Source organism: Entelurus aequoreus, linkage group LG27 (genome assembly GCF_033978785.1).
Source record: "Entelurus aequoreus isolate RoL-2023_Sb linkage group LG27, RoL_Eaeq_v1.1, whole genome shotgun sequence".
Classification (NCBI taxonomy): domain Eukaryota; kingdom Metazoa; phylum Chordata; class Actinopteri; order Syngnathiformes; family Syngnathidae; genus Entelurus; species Entelurus aequoreus.
The window spans coordinates 34,192,296-34,213,580 of NC_084757.1; the positions used below are offsets into that span (position 1 = coordinate 34,192,296).

The window sequence follows — 21,285 nt, forward strand, 5'->3', positions numbered from 1 at the left end:
TGTGTTCTAGATCAGTGTTCCTTAACCATAGGGCCAGGGCTCTATAGGCTCTATAGGGACTGTTATAGGCGCAAACTTCATAAGCCAGCATGTGTGATGGTATGGGGGTGTATTAGTGCCCAAGACATGGGTAACTTACACATCTGTGAAGGCACCATTAATGCTGAAAGGTACATACAGGTTTTGGAGCAAAATATGTTGCCATCCAAGCAACGTTTTCATGGACGCCCCTGCTTATTTCAGCAAGATTATGCCAAGCCACGTGTTACAACAGCGGGGCTTCATAGTAAAAGAGTGCGGGTACTAGACTGGCCTGCCTGTAGTCCAGACCTGTCTCCCATTGAAAATGTGTGAAGGCTAAAATATGAGAAGGGAGACTGTTGAACAACTTAAGCTGTACATCAAGCAAGAATGGGAAAGAATTCCACCTGAGAAGCTTCAAAAATGTGTCTCCTCAGTTCCCAAACCTTTACTGAGTGTTGTTAAAAGGAAAGGCCATGTAACACAGTGGTAAAAATGCCCCTGTGACAACTTTTTTGCAATGTGTTGCTGCCATTAAATTCTAAGTTCATGATTATTAGCAAAATCCCAATACACAAAACTATTGCACTGATTGTAAAACGGGCCGTTTACAGAACCAAAACTGCGTCGGACTGGGTTGTCGGTTCCACCCTTTTAAGATCTCAATCTACTTAAGTGGAACCCAGCAACAAATTCCAAACATGCTGCATGGACTTATTCCAGCAGGACATGTGTGTTCAACGCACACGCCAGAAGGGGGGGAAGCGACTTCTTCCAGGAAACTCGTCCACCTTGTAAAGAGGTTTTAATGATTGGAGGGAGGGAGTCCACACCGCGGGGGTCTGGCGAGTGGACGGTAAAACCCACTGAAGTGAAGACACAAACACATCATGGAAAAAAAAAACAAAGCGGCAACACTGACCAGCTGTAAATGATCTGAGGCTGTTAACTTTACACCTGGGGGGGGGGCGGGCGCATGCGAACAGGTGATACATTATAAAACAACTTGGCGCTTTGATCCATGCAAATCAACTGCTACTATGATTGAGCGCGTGGCACACTCACTAGCTGTATTGACGCTGCACTGGTACAGTGTTGGTGTTTTATAATGGTCGCTTGCCAACTCGTTTAACCTGCAAGTATTAGGAACGTTTGGGAACTGAGGAGACACATTTTTGAAGCTTTTCAGGTGAAATTCTTTCCCATTCTTGTTTGATGTACAGCTTAAGTTGTTCAACAGTCTCCCTTCTGATATTTTAGCCTTCATGTTGCACCACACATTTTCAATTGGAGACAGGTCTGGACTACAGGCAGGCCAGTCTAGTACCCACACTCTCTTACTATGAAGAATGCAGAATGTGGTTTGGCATAATCTTGCTGAAATAAGCAGGGGCGTCCATGATAACGTTGCTTGAATGGCAACATATGTTGCTCCAAAACTTGTATGTACCTTTCAGCATTAATGGTGCCTTCACAGATGTGTAAGTTACCCATGCCTTGGGCACTAATACACCCCCATACCATCACACATGCTGCCTTTTACACTTTGCGCCTAGAACAGATGGTTCTTTTCTTCTTTGACGTCCAGTTTCCAAATACAATTTGAAATGTGGACTCGTCACACCACAGAACACTTTTACACTTTGCATCAGTGCATCTTAGATGAACTCGGCCCCAGCGAAGCCTGGCGGCATTTCTGGGTGTTGTTGATAAATGGCTTTGGCTTTGCATAGTAGAGTTTTAACTTGCACTTACAGATGTAGCGACCAACTGTAGTTACTGACAGTGGTTTTCTGAAGTGTTCCTGAGCCCCTGTGGTGATATCCTTTACACACTGATGTCACTTTTTGATGCAGTACCGCCTGAGGGATCCAAGGTGCGTAATATCATGGCTTACGTGCAGTGATTTCTCCAGATTTTCTGAACCTTTTGATGATATTACGGACCGTAGATGGTGAAATCCCTAAATTCCTTGCTGGTTGAGAAATGTTGTTCTTAAACTGTTGGACAATTTGCTCACGCATTTGTTGACAAAGTGGTGACCCTCGCCCCATCCTTGTTTGTGAATGACTGAGCATTTCATGCAAGCTGCTTTTATACCCAATCATGGCACCCACCTGTTCCCAATTAGCCTGTTCACCTTTGGGATGTTCCAAATAAGTGTTTGACAAGCATTCCTCAACTTTCTCAGTCTTTTTTGCCACTTGTGCCAGCTTTTTTTAAACACGTTGCAGGCATCAAATTCCAAATGAGCTAATATTTGCAAAAAAATAACAACATTTTCTAGTTGGAACGTATCTTGTCTTTGCAGTCTATTCAATTGAATACAAGTTGAAAAGGTTTTGCAAATCATTGTATTCTCTTTTTATTTACCATTTACACAACGTGACAACTTCACTGCTTTTGGGTTTGGTATATTATTTGTATTACGTAATTGGACAAAAATAAGACGTATCTCTCATAATTCAGAAATTGTGTTTACTGCCAAAAAAATATTGTATCTTTATTTATAACAATCATTGTAACTGATATTGCTTTGACCGCAAAAGATTAACTCTAATATTTAGAAATATATTTTTTAGACCTATATTTATATTACAAGTGCATATTTCTATTGAACATATTTAATGGTTAAACATATTAAACAATGTTTACATTGGCCACACACTGTTTTGGGTTTTGGAAATGACTTCCAAGATGGCACCAAGTATCAAAAATCAGGATTTTTAGGTTTAAACACACAAAATTAACAAAAAAAGCTGTCATAAAATGTTAGCATGCTAACATTTTCAATTATTTTTATTTTCAAACCGATTTTCTCTTGATGCCTTATTTACATTACACTTTATAAAATTTTGTTTTAAATAACACATTTATTACAGCTATTATCTTTTTTATGGAGTAATGCAGTTACTTACTATCTGCCATTTTATTATTTAATTTAAAAAAAATTTTGATCGGTATCTGCCTTTTTTTTAATCGCTATCTGCCCTTTTATTATTATTAAATTTGTTTAATTAATTGATATCTGCCTTTATTATCGCTATCTGCCTTTTTATTATTATTTAAATTTTTATAGATCGTATCTGCCTTTTTTCTTCCTTTTTTTATCAGTATCTGCCTTTTTATTTATGTGATTTTTTTTTTAATTGATTGGTATCGGCCTTTTTTTATCGCTATCTGCCCTTTTATTTTTTTGAAATTAATTGATATCTGCCTTTTTAATCGCTATCTGCCTTTTTATTATTATTAAAACATTTTAATTAATTGATATCTGCCTTATTTATCACTATCTGCCTTTTTATTATTATTTTTCTATTGATCGGTATCTGCCTTTTTTATCGCTATCTGCCTTTTTATTATTATTAAAATGTTTATGGATCGGCATCTGCCTTTTTGAAATCAGATTCTGCCTTTTTATTTATATGATTTTTTTTTGTATTGATTGGTATTTGCCTTTTTTTTTATCACTATCTGCCCTTTTATTATTATTACTATTTTGTTAATAATTGATATCTGCTTTTTTTTATCGCTATCTGCCTTTTTAGTATTATTACTATGTTTTTATTAATTGATATATACCTTTTTTGTAATCACTATCTGCCTTTTAAATATTCTATTTTTTTATTGATCGGTATCTGCCTTTTTTTTATTGCTATCTACCTTGTTATTATAATTAACATTTTTCTTAATCAGTATCTGCCTTTTTTTTATATGATTTTTTTTTGTATTGATTGGTATTTGCCTTTTTTTATTGATTGCTATCTGCCCTTTTATTATTATTACTATTTTGTTATTAATTGATATCTGCTTTTTTTTTATCGCTATCTGCCTTTTTAGTATTATTACTATGTTTTTATTAATTGATATATGCCTTTTTTGTAATCACTATCTGCCTTTTAAATATTCTATTTTTTTATTGATCGGTATCTGCCTTTTTTTATTGCTATCTACCTTGTTATTATTATTTAAAATTTTCTTAATCAGTATCTGCCTTTTTTTTTTTTTAAAGTATTGATTTTGAATCATAATCGATTTAGCAATAGCATACATGATTTAATGTCATCAAAGACAAATAATCAGTAAATGATGGACAGTTAAATAAATCCCGCCCCTTTCGCTCGATGGCGGCCATGTTTTTTCACCAATCTCGATCATGTTTGACCCAAACGCACTTGTCAGTTACTGGTGATCATTACAGTGTGTGTGTGTGTGTGTGTGTGTGTGTGTGTGTGTGTGTGTGTGTGTGTGTGTGTGTTATAGGGCTCATTGAGCTGTGTGAGAAATTTCAAGTGCACGACAGCTGTTGAGGGTTTGATAACAGCGCCATGAATGTACGAGCCCACAGCAGGCGTGCTCAGTTGAAGACTTACTTTAGTTGGAATGATTCCACGTCAGGTCCTCCGTTATTTTCAGCACGTCTGCCGTTAAAGGTCGCTTGGTTTTAGTCAAGAAATTCCTGTTTATTTGACGGCGTGTGGCAATCCTGGCTTTTTGTCGCCATTCCTCCGCCCTGGGATGGCGCTACTATTGCAATCCAGTCGCTACCTGCTCGAACAAGCTCCGCCCACAAAGACCGCACCTGCAGACGGAGGAGGGCAGGTTGGGACAGCTTCCCCGTTCAACGACGATCCCTCCCTGAGATAACGAGGACGTGTTGGAACGACGCGGGCGAAGGATGCATCCTCTCGTCTTCTACGACAAACGTTGGGCGGACGTACCCCGGGACGAGGAGAGGGAAGGAAAGGTGCGGTCCTGTCACAAAAGCCATTCTAAGCAAGATGCATGACTGACACCTTCAAATAATTGATTGTAAAGATCGACCTATACTGGACCGATAACGATTATTAGTGGTCAACAGGGCGGTAATCGATATTTGGAGGTTATATTAATTTGCAGTAAAAGTAATTTAAAGATGAATATTATATGTCAGTAAACATCTGGACAAGGATTTAAGTGGTTTTTTAAACATTATTTTGTAGGAAAGGTGGAACCAGTAGTGACATAATGTTTGATGTTGTGTTTAATTTATTACGTGTGTCTAAGAGGAGCATCAACATTTTATTTCTAAATATCTCCTGGGAAAATAGGTCAAAATATCATATTTGTCTACATCACCATAACTCATCTCCTCCATTTTATGCACTTTTATAACACTTTATGGATTTAATACTTTGTAAGGTTTCCTCCTCAAATATTGTCAACATTGACATAAAAAACAATTCTGAGACATTTTTCCAAATGGCGGACATCATTTCTCCCTGGATGTTACAGAAAGCATGAGAATGTGTGAGCTGCTGCCTCACCTTCTTTCCTTATAAAATCATCTCATATTTGTCAACATATTTACACAGTTTGCATTTTGCTGTCGTCTTCATGTCCGCCCATCTCTGTCGCGTTATTTGATTGAATGACGGAACATGAAACTCGCGGCGCTCCCTTAATGTTGCAGACGGAGGCTTGACTCCATCGTTGGAGTAGCCAAAACAAACAAAACGGGACCAGTAGGATGGCAGGAAAGAAGGACAAAAACTGGATTGCCGATAGGGCTAGACGACTGAATTTGTGAACTGCTGCCTGCTCTTCTTTCCTTATATAATCATCTCATATTTGTCAACATATTTACACAAAGTTTGCATTTTTCTGTCGTCTTCATGTCCATCCATCTCTGTCGTGTTATTTGATTGAATGACGGAACATGAAACTCGTGGCGCTCCTTTAACTTTGAGAGGCTTGACGAGTGACTCCATCATTGGAGTACCCAAAACAAACAAAACGGGACCAGTAAGATGCCAGGAAAGAAGGACAAAAACTGGATTCCCGGTAGGGCTAGACGATTTAATTTGTGAACTGCTACCTGCTCTTCTTTACTTATATAATCATCTCATATTTGTCAACATATTTACACAAAGTTAGCATTTTTCATGTCTATTCATCTCTTGTCGCGTTTTTATTTAATGGAATGGCAGAAGATGTTTCTTAATGAGCCCACCCTGCCAGAGTTGCAAACGGAGGCTTGATGAGCGAATCCAAACAAAACGGGACCAGTAAGGAAAGACAAAAACTGGATTTCCGGTTGGGCGTGAAAATTAGCGCAAAAATAATAATCACGATTAATTTGACGGATAACAGGATTATTAACAGGATTATTAATTAATTTGAAAACATGAGTATTTATTAAACCACCAAAACTTAACTTTAAATATAGTTTAAAAATATATATAAATTAGTAACGAATAAACCACGACAAGTAAAATAATAAATAATAAAATAAAATAATAACTAAACAGGAATATAAAAACAATACAATCTTTTTTTTTTTTTTGTAATTGTTTTAAATTCCTTTTTTTCTAACCTTTCCTACTTATTTTTTTTACCCCAATAGTGTTTGTGCTTTTGAGTCAAATAAAAAGTTTCTTAATTAAATACAAAACTCCTCACATTTATTGGTACAAAACATCTTTGGATGATGTTGACCAGTATTTTAGCTCAAAGCATCATAACTGCGTAAATGTATCAATAAGTGCTTTAAATATTGCTTTTTTGAATCCTTCATTTTGTTAGCTCAGGCAGACTGGATGTGGCACACCGCGCTCTTATTGTGAAGGGGGAAGTGTGCTGTGCTGTTGTTCTTAGCTTGACGAGTAAGGAGACAATTTGAGGCTGTGAAAACAAAATAAAAAAGACGGATACCAATCAATAAAATTAAATAATAAAAAGGCAGATAGCTATAAAAAAAAAAAGGTAGATACCGATCAATAAAAAAATTGAAATAAATAAAAAGGCATATAGCAATAAAAAAAAGGCATATATCAATGAATAATTTCTTTAAAATAACAATAAGAAGGCAGATAGCGATAAATAAGGCAGATATCAATTGATAAAAAAATAATAATAATAAAAGGGCAGATAGCGATAAAAAAAGGCAGATCAATAAAAATAAAAATAAAATAATAAAAAGGCCGATAGAGATTTAAAAAAAAGGCAGATACTGATTAAGAAATTCTTTTATAATAACAAGGCAGATAGCAATAAAAAAAAAAGCATAAACCAATCAATAAAAAAATAATAAAAAGGCAGATAGTGATAAAATAAAGGCATATATCAATTAATTTAAAAAATAGTAATAATAATAAAAGGGCAGATAGCGATAAAAAAGGCAAATACCGATCAATAAAAAAAATACACATAAATAAAAAGGCAGATACTTATTAAAAAAAGAAAAAAGGCAGAAAGCGATTAAAAAAAGGCAGCTACTGATCTATAAAAATGTAAATATTACTAAAAAGGTAGATAGCGATAAAAAAGGCAGATATCAATTCATAAAAAAATAGTAATAATAATAAAAGGGCAGAAAGCGATGAAAAAAGGCAGATACCGATCAATTAAAAAAAATACAAAAAATAAAAAGGCAGATACAGATTTTAAAAAAAGAAGAAAAAAGGTAGAAAACGATTAAAAAAGCCAGATACCGATCTATAAAAATTTAAATAATAATAAATAGGCAGATAGCGATTTAAAAAAAAGCAGATACCGATCATTTGGAAAATAATAATAATAAAAATGCAGATAGTGATAAATAAGGCAGATATCAATTAATAAGAAAATATTAATAATAATTACAAAGGCAGATAGCAATTAGAAAGGCCGATATCAATTAATAAAAAAATAGTAATAATAATAAAAGGGCAGATAGCGATTAAAAAAAGGCATATATCAATGAATAATTTCTTTAAAATAATAATAAGAAGGCAGATAGCGATAAATAAGGCAGATATCAATTGATAAAAAAATATTAATAATAATAAAAGGGCAGATAGCGATAAATAAGGCAGATATCAATTGATAAAAAAATATTAATAATAATAAAAGGGCAGATAGCGATAAAAAAAGGCAGATCAATAAAAAAAAAAAATAATAATAATAAAAAGGCAGATAGAGATTTTAAAAAAAAGGCAGATACTGATTAAGAAATTATTTTATAATAACAAGGCAGATAGCAATAAAAAAAAAAGCATATACCAATCAATAAAAAAATAATAAAAAGGCAGATAGTGATAAAATAAAGGCATATATCAATTAATTAAAAAAAATAGTAATAATAATAAAAGGGCAGATAGCGATAAAAAAGGCAAATACCGATCAATAAAAAAATACAAATAAATAAAAAGGCAGATACTGATTAAAAAAGAAAAAAGGCAGAAAGCGATTAAAAAAAGGCAGCTACTGATCTATAAAAATGTAAATATTACTAAAAAGGTAGATAGCGATAAAAAAGGCAGATATCAATTCATAAAAAATAGTAATAATAATAAAAGGGCAGAAAGCGATGAAAAAAGGCAGATACCGATCAATAAAAAAAAATACAAATAAATAAAAAGGCAGATACCGATTAAAAAAAAGAAGAAAAAAGGTAGAAAACGATTAAAAAAGCCAGATACCGATCTATAAAAATTTAAATAATAATAAATAGGCAGATAGCGATTTAAAAAAAAGCAGATACCGATCATTTGGAAAATAATAATAATAAAAATGCAGATAGTGATAAATAAGGCAGATATCAATTAATAAGAAAATATTAATAATAATTACAAAGGCAGATAGCAATTAAAAAGGCAGGTATCAATTAATAAAAAAATAGTAATAATAATAAAAGGGCAGATAGCGATTAAAAAAAGGCAGATACCGATCAATAAAAATGTTTAATAAAATAATACAAAGCAGATAGTGATAAAAAAAAAGGCAGATACTGATTAAAAATATATAATAATAGGAAGAAAAAAGGCAGAAAGCGATTAAAAAAAGGCAGATACCGACCAATTAAAGTCGAAAAAATAAATAAAAAGGCAGATACCGACCAAAAAGTTGATACTTTTTTGATACTTGATACCTCTCCATCTTGGCCAAGCAGAGTGTTTAGCAAAAGTGATATTACATTGATCATCACGGACAAGTACTTCAACTAAGTCATCAGGGTTGGTCTTGAAGAGCAGGAAGTTGTTTGTATCGCTCTGAAACAATGATATTGTGCACGGTATGTCGAAAAGTAGACAGAAGGACAATGGAACCAGTGTTACGCACACGCACACGCACACACATTCTGACACACACACACACACACACACACACATTCTGACACACACACACACACACCAAGATATGATGACCAATGGATGCCAAAGAGTGAATCACTCACGATGAGGCAAGAGGTTTATTGTCCATGGCGGTTCAGAGGGTTGGGAAATATTTGCATAAAGGTGCCGTATGATGTCACATGACCTGTATGATGTCACATGACCTTTATGATGTCACGTGACCCGCTGCAACCCCACCAAACAGGATGATCTAGCGAGCGGAGAAATCCCACAGCGCGTGGGCTAATCTACACGCAAACAGCCGCCGTCGCCTCGGTTTGTTGGGAGATGTCGCCATGGCAACCCGCCAGGCTCGGCCTTAAGTGGGAGGGTGGGTGGGTGGGGGTGGGGCGAGCTTACCTTTTCACCATGAGACTGAGCATCTTGTGGGAGCCTTTCACCAGGCAGATGGCCTCCTGCCTGTAGCCGCTGAGGGGAATGTGGTTGATGTTGAGCAGCTCGTCTCCCGCCTGCAGACCCACAGCTGCTGCCTGGCTGGCCTCCTCCACCTGTGGCACCAACACAGCAGCACACATCACCACGGCCCCAACTTCTACAATGACCACTTTTCAGCATATTTTACAGACAAATCCCTAAGAGTCCGATAACTGACAAGTTAACTGTTAGCATGCTAACTTTAGCATTGTAACATACTCATTTTTTCAGCCAATTTTGCAGCTGAACACCTTAGAGTCATAAGACTTGGTACTTGACACATGCTAACTGCATACTAAAGTTAACATTCTAGCATGCAAAACTTTAAGAACATTTTACAGGCGAACATTTCCGAGTCAAATGACTTGGTACTTGACATATGCTAACTGTTAGCATGCTAATGTTAGCATTCTAGAACGCAAACTTTTTAGGCAATTTAACATTTCGGAGTCATATGACTTGGTGCTTGACACATGCTAACTGTTAGCATGCTAACTTTTTAAGCAATTTTACAGATGAACACTTCAGAGTCATAAGACTTGGTACTTGACACATGCTAACGTTAGCATTCTATGACCACTTTACAAAAATTTTACAAACAAACATTTCAGAGTCATATGACTTGGTACTTGACATATGCTAACTGCATACTAAAGTTAACATTATAGCATGCAAAACTTTAAGAACATTTCACAGGCGAACATTTCAGAGTCAAATGACTTGGTACTTGACCTATGCTAACTGTTAGCATGCTAATGTTAGCATTCTAGAATGCAAACTTTTTAGGCAATTTAACATTTCAGAGTCATATGACTTGGTACTTGACACATGTTAACTTTTTAAGCAATGATGATGAACACTTCAGAGCCGTATTACTTGGTACCTGACACATGCTAATAGTTAGCATTCTGGCATGCCCACTTTTGAGGCAGTTTTACAGATGAACACATCAGAGTCGGATAACTTGGCATCTGACATGTTAACTGTTAGCATGCTAACTTTAGCATTCTAGCATACTCATTTTTTCAGCCAATTTTGCAGCTGAACACCTTAGAGTCATAAGACTTGGTACTTGACACATGCTAACTGCATACTAAAGTTAACATTATAGCATGCAAAACTTTAAGAACATTTCACAGGCGAACATTTCAGAGTCAAATGACTTGGTACTTGACATATGCTAACTGTTAGCATGCTAATGTTAGCATTCTAGAACGCAAACTTTTTAGGCAATTTAACATTTCGGAGTCATATGACTTGGTGCTTGACACATGCTAACTGTTAGCATGCTAACTTTTTAAGCAATTTTACAGATGAACACTTCAGAGTCATAAGACTTGGTACTTGACACATGCTAACGTTAGCATTCTATGACCACTTTACGAAAATTTTACAAACAAACATTTCAGAGTCATATGACTTGGTACTTGACATATGCTAACTGCATACTAAAGTTAACATTATAGCATGCAAAACTTTAAGAACATTTCACAGGCGAACATTTCAGAGTCAAATGACTTGGTACTTGACATATGCTAACTGTTAGCATGCTAATGTTAGCATTCTAGAATGCAAACTTTTTAGGCAATTTAACATTTCGGAGTCATATGACTTGGTACTTGACACATGTTAACTTTTTAAGCAATGATGATGAACACTTCAGAGCCGTATTACTTGGTACCTGACACATGCTAATAGTTAGCATTCTGGCATGCCCACTTTTGAGGCAGTTTTACAGATGAACACATCAGAGTCGGATAACTTGGCATCTGACATGTTAACTGTTAGCATGCTAACTTTAGCATTCTAGCATACTCATTTTTTCAGCCAATTTTGCAGCTGAACACCTTAGAGTCATAAGACTTGGTACTTGACACATGCTAACTGCATACTAAAGTTAACATTCTAGCATGCAAAACTTTAAGAACATTTTACAGGCGAACATTTCAGAGTCAAATGACTTGGTACTTGACATATGCTAACTGTTAGCATGCTAATGTTAGCATTCTAGAACGCAAACTTTTTAGGCAATTTAACATTTCGGAGTCATATGACTTGGTGCTTGACACATGCTAACTGTTAGCATGCTAACTTTTTAAGCAATTTTACAGATGAACACTTCAGAGTCATAAGACTTGGTACTTGACACATGCTAACTGCATACTAAAGTTAACATTATAGCATGCAAAATTTAAGAACATTTCAGAGTCAAATGACTTGGTACTTGACATATGCTAACTGTTAGCATGCTAATGTTAGCATTCTAGAATGCAAACTTTTTAGGCAATTTAACATTTTGGAGTCATATGACTTGGTACTTGACACATGTTAACTTTTTAAGCAATGATGATGAACACTTCAGAGCCGTATTACTTGGTACCTGACACATGCTAATAGGTAGCATTCTGGCATGCCCACTTTTGAGGCAGTTTTACAGATGAACACATCAGAGTCAGATAACTTGGCATCTGACATGTTAACTGTTAGCATGCTAACGTTAGCATTCTAGCATACTAACTTTTTCAGCCAATTTTGCAGTCAAACACCTTAGAGTCATATGACTTGGTGCTTCACACATGCTAACTGTGAGCATGCCAACGTAAACATTGTAGTATGCCAAGTTTTTAGCCAATTTTACAGACGAACACTGCAGAGTAATATGACTTGGTACTTGACATATGCTAACTGTTAGCATTCTAGCATGCAAACTTTTTAGGCAATATTAACACTTTGGATTCATATGACTTGGTACTTGACACATGCTAACTGTTAGCATGGTAACTTTCTAAGCAATTTTACAGACTAACACTCCAGAGTCTTATGACTTGTTACTTGACACATGCTAACGTTAGCATTCTAGCATGCCAACTTTTTAGCCAATTTTAGAGAAACACCTTAGAGTCATATGACTTGCTACTTGACCCATGCTAACTGTCAACATGATAACATTAGCATTCTTGCACGGTAACTTTTTATGAAATTTCAAAGACGAACACTTCAGAGTCATAGGACTTGGTACTTGACATGCTAACGTTAGGGCAACGTGAAATGTTAGAATGCTAACGTCAGAATTCTAGCATATCAACTTTTTAGCCAATTTAGGACAAACACCTCTGAGTCAGTTAACTTGTCATCCGACACATGTTAACAGTCAAAATGCTAACGTTAGCATTCGAACATACTACCTTTTTCACCCAATTTTGAAGCCAAACACCTCAGTCTTATAACCTGGTACTTAATACTTAGCACTTGATGCATTTTAACTGCTAGCATGCTAACGTTAGCATTTGGGTCTGGCTTGCACATTTCAGCATTCACACACAATTTCTCCCAATATTCTAGCTTTTTTCCCTGTAATGTTCTAGTCCGAAATGTTTATATTTTGTCTTAAATGAACTTGAAGAACTTGTCTAGAGAGAGAAGCAGGTACACTGCTGCATTGTAAGCTTTCGTCGCGTTGTACTTTGCGGTGACGTTTCAGGTGATTGACGATGTCTGTAGTTTTGCCAAACTCAGATTACAATGTACTCTCAGAGGCGCTTTGTTGTTGGGCTTGAATCCAAAATGCTGCTACCGCGCTGAATGACAACGTCTTTGAGTACAAGTTTGCGTTACGTCAATAGTGCGCCAATAATCCACTATGTACTGTATATCCTTTCATACTGCTGGTTTTGATGTTCCTGTGTTATGATGTTCATTTTTCCCATGGTCTGAACACACCGTGTGGGAGGAGAATGAGGTGTGTGTCTGGAGAAGCACGGGGACGAACGTGTGAAGATGAAGGGAATATGAGTTAGCACAAGATTGGCAATAAAAGTACATTTAAAAAAAAAATGGCACAAGATTGGCAATAAAAGTTTAAAAATTAAAAATTAAAAAAGCGTTGGATTTGTGTGTCTTCTTTTGGACGCTACAATACATTATACATCTATTCGTTTTGTACCGCTTGTCCCTCTCTGGGTTGCGGAGGTGGCTAGAGCTGCATTCAGAAGTCGGGTTACACCCTGGACAAGTCGCATTATATTACTGTCATTTGTTTTCACGTTAAAAAAAACCTCATTTTTAAGATGTAGTGGCTAATATTTTGCCGTGGCGGTGCGTCACGATTGGGGGGGAACTGATATAAGGTTCTTAATCTTTTTGACCTCCAGGGCCTATTTTTCAACTCCAGAGGGGCCCACTTAAATATTAACACTGAATTTGTATTCTTACTCTTGATTTGAATCATATTCAATAATTTATCTATCCTACTTACAACTTGTCAAATGATATGAAAGAATGTGTTAATCACAAAGAATATTATTTATTTAGCACATAGAACTTGGGCTTAGTCCAGGCTGATTATGAAATTAAGGACTGACCACATTTACTGCCTGAGAAGGGACTCATAAATAATTATAAATAAATAAGCTAAATTAATAATGAACATGTTTCTTAACTTAACTGTCAAAATAAAATAGTTTGACCCCTTTAGTCATCATTTTTGTGCTTAAGAAACTTCTCTGACTTTACCTTAAGACTTCTTCTGTTTGCGTGATATTGTCATGACTACCACAAGTGGTGGGAAAGTGTATGACAGCTGAGTACCGCTGAAAAACGTCCCAAAAGCGGAGCGCCGGCCCTATGGTTAAGGAACACTGATCTAGAACACAAGGAATTTAGCACACTAATACACCCCCATACCATCACAGATGCTGGCTTTTAAACTTTGCACCTGTAACAGTCTGGATGGTTCTTTTCCTCTTTGGTGCGGAGGACACGACGTCCACAGTTTCCAAAAACAATTTGATATATGGACTCGTCAGACCACAGAACACTTTTCCACTTTGCCTCAGTCCATCTTAGACGGCGGCGTTTCTGGGTGTTGTTGATAAATGGCTTTCGCTTTGCATAGTAGAGTTTTAACTTGCACTTACAGATGTAGCGACCAACCGTAGTTACTGACAGTGGTTTTCTGAAGTGTTCCTGAGCCCATGTGGTGATATCCTTTACGCACAGATGTCGCTTTTAGGATGCAGTACCGCCTGAGGGATCGACGGTCACAGGAGTTGCTGCTTAAGTGCAGTGATTTCTCCAGATTCTCTGAACCGTTTGATGATATTACGGACCGAATCCCTAAATTCCTTGCAATAGCTGGTTGAGAAATGTTGTTCTTAAACAATTTGCTCAGGCATTTGTTGACAAAGTGGTGACCCTCGCCCCGTCCTTGTTTGTGAATGACTGAGCATTTCATGGAAGCTGCTTTTATACCCAATCATGGCACCCACCTGTTCCCAATTAGCCTGTTCACCTGTGGGATGTTCCAAATAAGTGTTTGATGAGCATTCCTCAACTTTCTCAGTCTTTTTTGCCACGTGTGCCAGCTTTTTTGAAACATGTTACAGGCATCAAATTCCAAATGAGCTAATATTTGCAAAAAAGTAACTAAGTTTACCAGTTTGAACGTTAAGTATCTTGTCTTTGCGGTCTATTCAATTGAATATAAGTTGAAAAGGATTTGCAAATCATTGTATTCTGTTTTTATTTACCATTTACACAACGTGACAACTTCACTGCCCCGGCCCTAGGGTTAAGGAACACTGATCTAGAACACAAGGAAGCCTGTTCAATATGGATTATAATCATCACAGGTCACGTTTAACCTCTTCCCAATTTTCAAATAAAAACAGATTGTACCATTGTATTCCATCTATTTTCTACCGCTTGTCCCTTTTGGCATCGTGGGGGGGCGGCTGGAGCCTATCCCAGCTGAATTTGGGCGGGAGACGGGGTACACTCTGGACAAGTGGCCACCTCATCACAGGGCCAAACTTAAATTACTGTAATTTGTTTTCATGTAAAAAAACCCTCATTTTTAAGGTGTGGTGGCTAATATTTTGCTGTGGCAGTGCGCCACCATTGGGGAAACAGAGAGGGGAAACTGCGGTGCGAGTGGTAATACGAGAGAAAGAAGGTGCGAATCTGGTAACAAATGAACGAAGAAGAATTAATTCCCCAGAAAAACAGCACGGGGTCCATCGTCTGTCGGTGGTTTGGCTTCAAGCGGGAAGACGTTGAACAGACAACCGTAATAGGAATGGTGTTCCTGGGATTAAAGGCCACACCTTTTCTCCTCCAAACATATTGCTGGGTATTGTGGCCAAACAGCTCCATTTTTGTTTCATCTGACATCACATGGACAAAGATAAGACCTTCTGGAGGAAAGTTCTGTGGTCAGATGAAACAAAAATGGAGCTGTTTGGCCACAATACCCAGCAATATGTTTGGAGGAGAACATGTGAGGCCTTTAATCCCAGGAACACTATGCCTACCGTCAAGCATTGTGGTGGTAGTATTATGCTCTGGGCCTGTTTTCCTGCCAATGGAACTGGTGCTTTACAAAAAGTAAATGGGACAATTAAAAAGGAGGATTACCTCCAAATTCTTTAGGACAAGCTAAAATCATCAGCCCAGAGGTTGGGTCTTGTCCTTGTCCCTTTCAGCATCAAGGGGGGAAGGCAGTTTTATGTGCTCAAAATCTTATTGTTGTCACGTTTCTGCTGGGACTCATCTACCCTTCCTGAGACGGACAAGGATGAGGACCACAGGCAGGAAGCACATGGACTGACAGGAAACCATCTCTGATGTGTGGGCATGATGTACTCTCGCCAACGTCAGAAGGTTGGGCCATCTTTAAACCCGTCAGGCCGGAATCTTTACGGCTGGAGAAGCCAAAACCAAAGGGGTTGCGTGTTTGAAGGCCGAGACGCGGAGGAAGACGAGGGTCCCAACCATAGACATCTTATAAGTAGACGCAGCATTGGCTGCTGTGACGCGAGAAATTGGGCCGCCATCTTGAAGTGGTGATGAGGAGCCGGCGAGCAGCCTAAACTGACAGTTGACAGATAGAAAACAAAGATGGTGTTCAGCGTTTTCCTGCTCAAATGAGCGAACTGTTGAAAATAGGAATCGAGGGATTACTTTTCACAAGTAAGATTTAACATTAACGTACTATTGGTTGTATTTTCTGAAAAGAATATTACCACAGAGTTGAGAAGGAGCAAATATATATATATATATATATATATATATATATATATATATATATATATATATATATATATATATATATATATATATATATATATATATATATATATATAAAATAGTACTGAAATACAAGAGTATGACCATAATAGAATTGCTTGTCAATGAAATTAATTACATTTAAAAATGTCATACTTGAATAACATAAAGTTGAAATAAATGTGTGTGGGGGGGATATATGTTAACTAACTAGACAATCAGATGGACAGTGGCTATACAGTATTATACAAGTCTAAATTTAAACAATTTAAATATTTTTTTTACATGAAAAATACATATAAACAATCACTGTAAACATTATCATTTAATTGAAGAATTTAATACAAAATATCAATCAATCAATCAATGTTTATTGATATAGCCCTAAATCACAAGTGTCTCAAAGGGTTCGGAGCCCACAAAAGGGCAAGGAAAAACTCACAACCCAGTGGGATGTCAATGTGAATGACTATGAGAAACCATACCATACCATACCAACTTTATTTATAAAGCCCTTTAAAAACAACCACAGTTGAAAAACAAAGGGCTGTACACCACAAAGAAATAAAGGCAAAGGACAGACTAAAAAATAAAATTTAAAACAGAAGTAAAATACACATTAAAAAAGCAAATACAAAATTACCCTAAGAACAATTTTGTTGGATAAAAAGCAGTTAAAAGTTAAAAACAGTTAAAAAAGTTAAAAGTTAAAAACAGTTTTAAAGTCTCATGCTGGGTTAAAAGCCAGTGAATAAAAATGGGTTTTAAGAAGGGTCTTAAAAATAGCCAAAGAAGGGGCCTGTCTCACATGGAGTGGAAGATCATTCCAGAGTTTGGGGCCCGCAACAGAGAAGGCTCTGTCCCCCCTGAGCTTACGCTTGGATTTGGGTACCCCCAGGATCAGCTGATCAGCTGACCTGAGGGACCGGGTGGGGGCATAGAGGTGGAGCAGCTCAGAGAGGTAAGGTGGGGCAAGACCATGTAAGGATTTCAAAACAAGTAAGATCATTTTAAAATGGACTCTAAAAGACACAGGCAGCCAGTGAAGTGAGGCTAAAACAGGAGTAATGTGCTCTCTTTTTCTTGTGTTTGTTAAAAGTCGGGCAGCTGCATTTTGGACCAGCTGCAGACGTGAGAGGGAGGACTGACTAATTCCAAAATATAAAGCGTTACAGTAATCCAGCCGAGATGTAATAAAGGCATGGATTACTGTCTCAAACTGTTGCCTAGAAAGAAGGTTTTTAACCTTAGCCAGCTGACGTAAATAAAAAAAAGCTGGCTTTCACCACTGTGCCAATCTGACGGTCCAATTTAAAATCACTGTCAATACGAAAACCCAGGTTGGTGATCATGGGCTTAACGTACAAAGCCAAGGGGCCAAAGTCAACAGGGGGAAGCTCACAGGTACCACTAGGTCCAAACACTATTACTTCTGTCTTCTTTTCATTGAAGTTTAAGAAGTTTAGGGCCATCCAGGCCTTGATGTCATCAAGACAAGCAAGTAATGGCTGTGGAAACCTTGGAGAGCACCGCAGATGTGGGTGTCTAATGTATTCATACATTGTTTATGTAGGATATACGCATGTATATATAATGATCATATGGTTTCTTCAATTTAAAAATAGCTGACCGTTTTTTTCCCCCTTCTCTGGGATTATATTCCCAGTTTTGATCTCGGACGTCTGGTCACTAATAGCATATAAGAATATTATATTACTGTTAAGCAAACTATGGATAATAAAACACGCCAAAACATGTGTCCTCTATAGAGATGTCCGATAAAATGCTTTAAAATGTAATATCGGAAATTATCGGTTTCAAAAAGTAAAATGTATGACTTTTTAAAACGCCGCTGTACAGAGTGGTACACGGACGTAGGGAGAAGTACAGAGCAGTTGCGTCTCCCAGTCATACTTGCCAACCCCTCCCGTCAATCTACCGGGGCAACCATTCTCCCGAATTTCTCCCAATTTCCACCCAAATAACAATATTGGGGGCGTGCCTTAAAGACACTGCATTTGCGTGCCGGCCCAATCACATAATATCTACGGCTTTTCACACACACAAGTGAATGCATTGCATACTTGGTCAGCAGCCATACAGGTCACACTGAGAGTGGCCGTATAAACAACTTTGACACTGTTACAAATATGCGCCACACTGTGAACCCACACCAAACAATGACAAACACATTTCAGGAGAACATCCGCACCGTAACACAACATAAACACAACAGAACAAATACCCAGAACCCCTTGCAGCACTAACTCTTCCGAGACGCTACAATATACACCCCCCGCTACCCCCTACCCCAACCCCGCCCAGCTCAACCTCCTCATGCTCTCTCAGGGAGAGCATGTCCCAAATTCCAAGCTGCTGTTTTGAGGCATGTTTAAAAAAAAGAATGCACTATGTGACTTCAATAATAAATATGGCAGTGCCATGTTGGCATTTTTTTCCATAACTTGAGTTAATTTATTTTGGAAAACCTTGTTACATTGTTTAATGCATCCAGCGGGGCATCACAACAAAATTAGGCATAAAAATAAATAAATAAATAAATGATAAATGGGTTATAGTTGTGTAGCGCTTTTCTACCTTCAAGGTACTCAAAGCGCTTTGACAGTATTTCCACATTCACCCATTCACACACCCATTCACACACTGATGGCGGGAGCTGCCATGCAAGGCGCTAACCAGCAGCCATCAGGAGCAAGGGTGAAGTGTCTTGCCCAAGGACACAACGGACGTGACTAGGATGGTAGAAGGTGGGGATTGAACCCCAGTAGCCAGCAACCCTCCGATTGCTGGTTCTCTACTCTACCAACTTCGCCACGCCGTGTTAATGTGTTAATTCCACGACTGTATATATCGGTATCGGTTGATATCGGAATCTGTAATTAAGAGTTGGACAATATGGGAATATCGGATATCGGCAAAAAAGCCATTATCGGACATCTCTAGTACGGATGTCCCGATCCGATATTTGGATCGGATCGGCCGCCGATATTTGCCAAAAAATGTGTATCGGCAAGGCATGGGAAAATGCCGATCCAGATCCAGTTTTTAAAAAATTCCGGTACGTGTTTTCCAACGCACCGATTTAAACAATACATTCCACTTTTCTGCTGCTCCCTAATTTCCGTTCCGCATTTTCCAGCACACCTTCAACACATCCACAGGTCTGTGTCCTAACCGTTAAGACGGCCATGTGAATTAAAAGCTACCGGTAAAAATGTCAGCTGTCTCTGTGCGATATAGAAAATGACTGTATCGTGATATTGGAGTATACGTTCTCACGCAGTTGCTTTTAGCTGCGGGCATTACACGACAGGCTCTTCCCACTCCTTCTTGTGTCTGCTTCTCACAGACAGCAAGCGCACCTTCTTACACACGTCACATACTGTCACGTCATACGTCACATACGTATACGCACTCTCCCAGCAGAGAGGTAGCAGCATGGCTAACGTTAGCTGTAATGCTAGCGTAGCCGTGTGAGCGGTAATAACGAAGGAAGAATGAATTAATTCCCAAGAAAAACAGCAGGGGGTCCATCGTCTGGCGGTGGTTTGGCTTCAAGTGGGAATATGTCGAACAGACAACCGTAATTTGTCAAGTGTGGGGCAAAAGCGTTGCTATAAAAAGTAGCATTGCTGCTAATATGTAGCATAATTTGAAAAGTCCCCTGCTAGAAAATGAAGAGTGTTTGAAACTCCGCACGTCAACATCTCCATTGTGTATTATTCAAACTCACCTAATTCAGCTGGCTAGTTGTTATCAAGAGTACTAAAACCCTTTTCAACATGAATCTGACAACTAAGTAGGCTAAATAACTTTAAACTTTAATACATGCTCGGCCAGTATCGGTATTGGATCGGAAGTGCAAAAACAACATCGGTATCGGATCGGAAGTGCAAAAACCTGGATCGGGACCTCCCTAATCTCTAGTCCTTTATCATAGCTACATGTATGACAAAAAAACATGTGAATATCAGTGGCATTCAGTGAGATAAGATGAATTAAATGCGCTGACAGTTCATTGCTCCTGCCAAATGAATTGCACTGAGTGGCGTGGATCACCACTCCAAGATGGCGGCCCCGCGTCTCGTCAGCACCAGTAGGCAGTAACGCTCCATGCTGCGTCTACTTATAAGATGTCTGTGGTCCCAACTAGCGGGTGACTTAACGACACAGGCATGTGTAGGTTTACACGACATGACGTGGTCTTCATCCTCCGTGTGAGCAAAATCCCTTTTCATTCTTCAATGTGCTGAGAAAGTTTTATGGGAGGCTGGCCGGCTTCCCCGCGCGGGCCCGATATGGTCATGTGTTTTGTGGGGAGCCTGAATCGATGGCTGATGCGTGGCCAAGTGCAAAACAGCACTTGGGATATTTTTAAACTGTGGCACTCAAACATCGAATAAACATGGGCTCTTTTGACGAGTTCCAAGGCAGCGCTTGTTTGCTCAAAGTGGCTTTGCTATATTTGTGCAACAAAACCAATGTCAGGCTTCTCAGCGTTCTCACAGAAAGAAGCAGCTGAAGGCAAAAGCATGACTCAGAGGTGATGTGACCAGGGTTCCAACTTCTTCCAGCGAAAGCTGCATAAATACACACTGAAGAATGCGGG

At 38.0% G+C, this 21,285-nt stretch overlaps 1 protein-coding gene across 4 annotated transcripts in view; it reads right to left on the bottom strand.

Annotated features, from left to right (window-relative positions):
* The window catches only part of shroom2a (shroom family member 2a), a 90,697-nt gene that overhangs the window by 39,750 nt on the left and 29,662 nt on the right, over positions 1-21,285 (bottom strand). For 3 of the 4 annotated variants that reach the window (XM_062039027.1, XM_062039029.1, XM_062039028.1), the window contains one exon: positions 9,516-9,664. In XM_062039027.1, the coding sequence (XP_061895011.1) occupies positions 9,516-9,664 (149 nt within the window). Of the gene's footprint in view, positions 1-4,394; positions 5,269-9,515; positions 9,665-21,285 lie in introns of those variants that run through there. The other variant, XM_062039031.1, reaches the window with a different exon arrangement.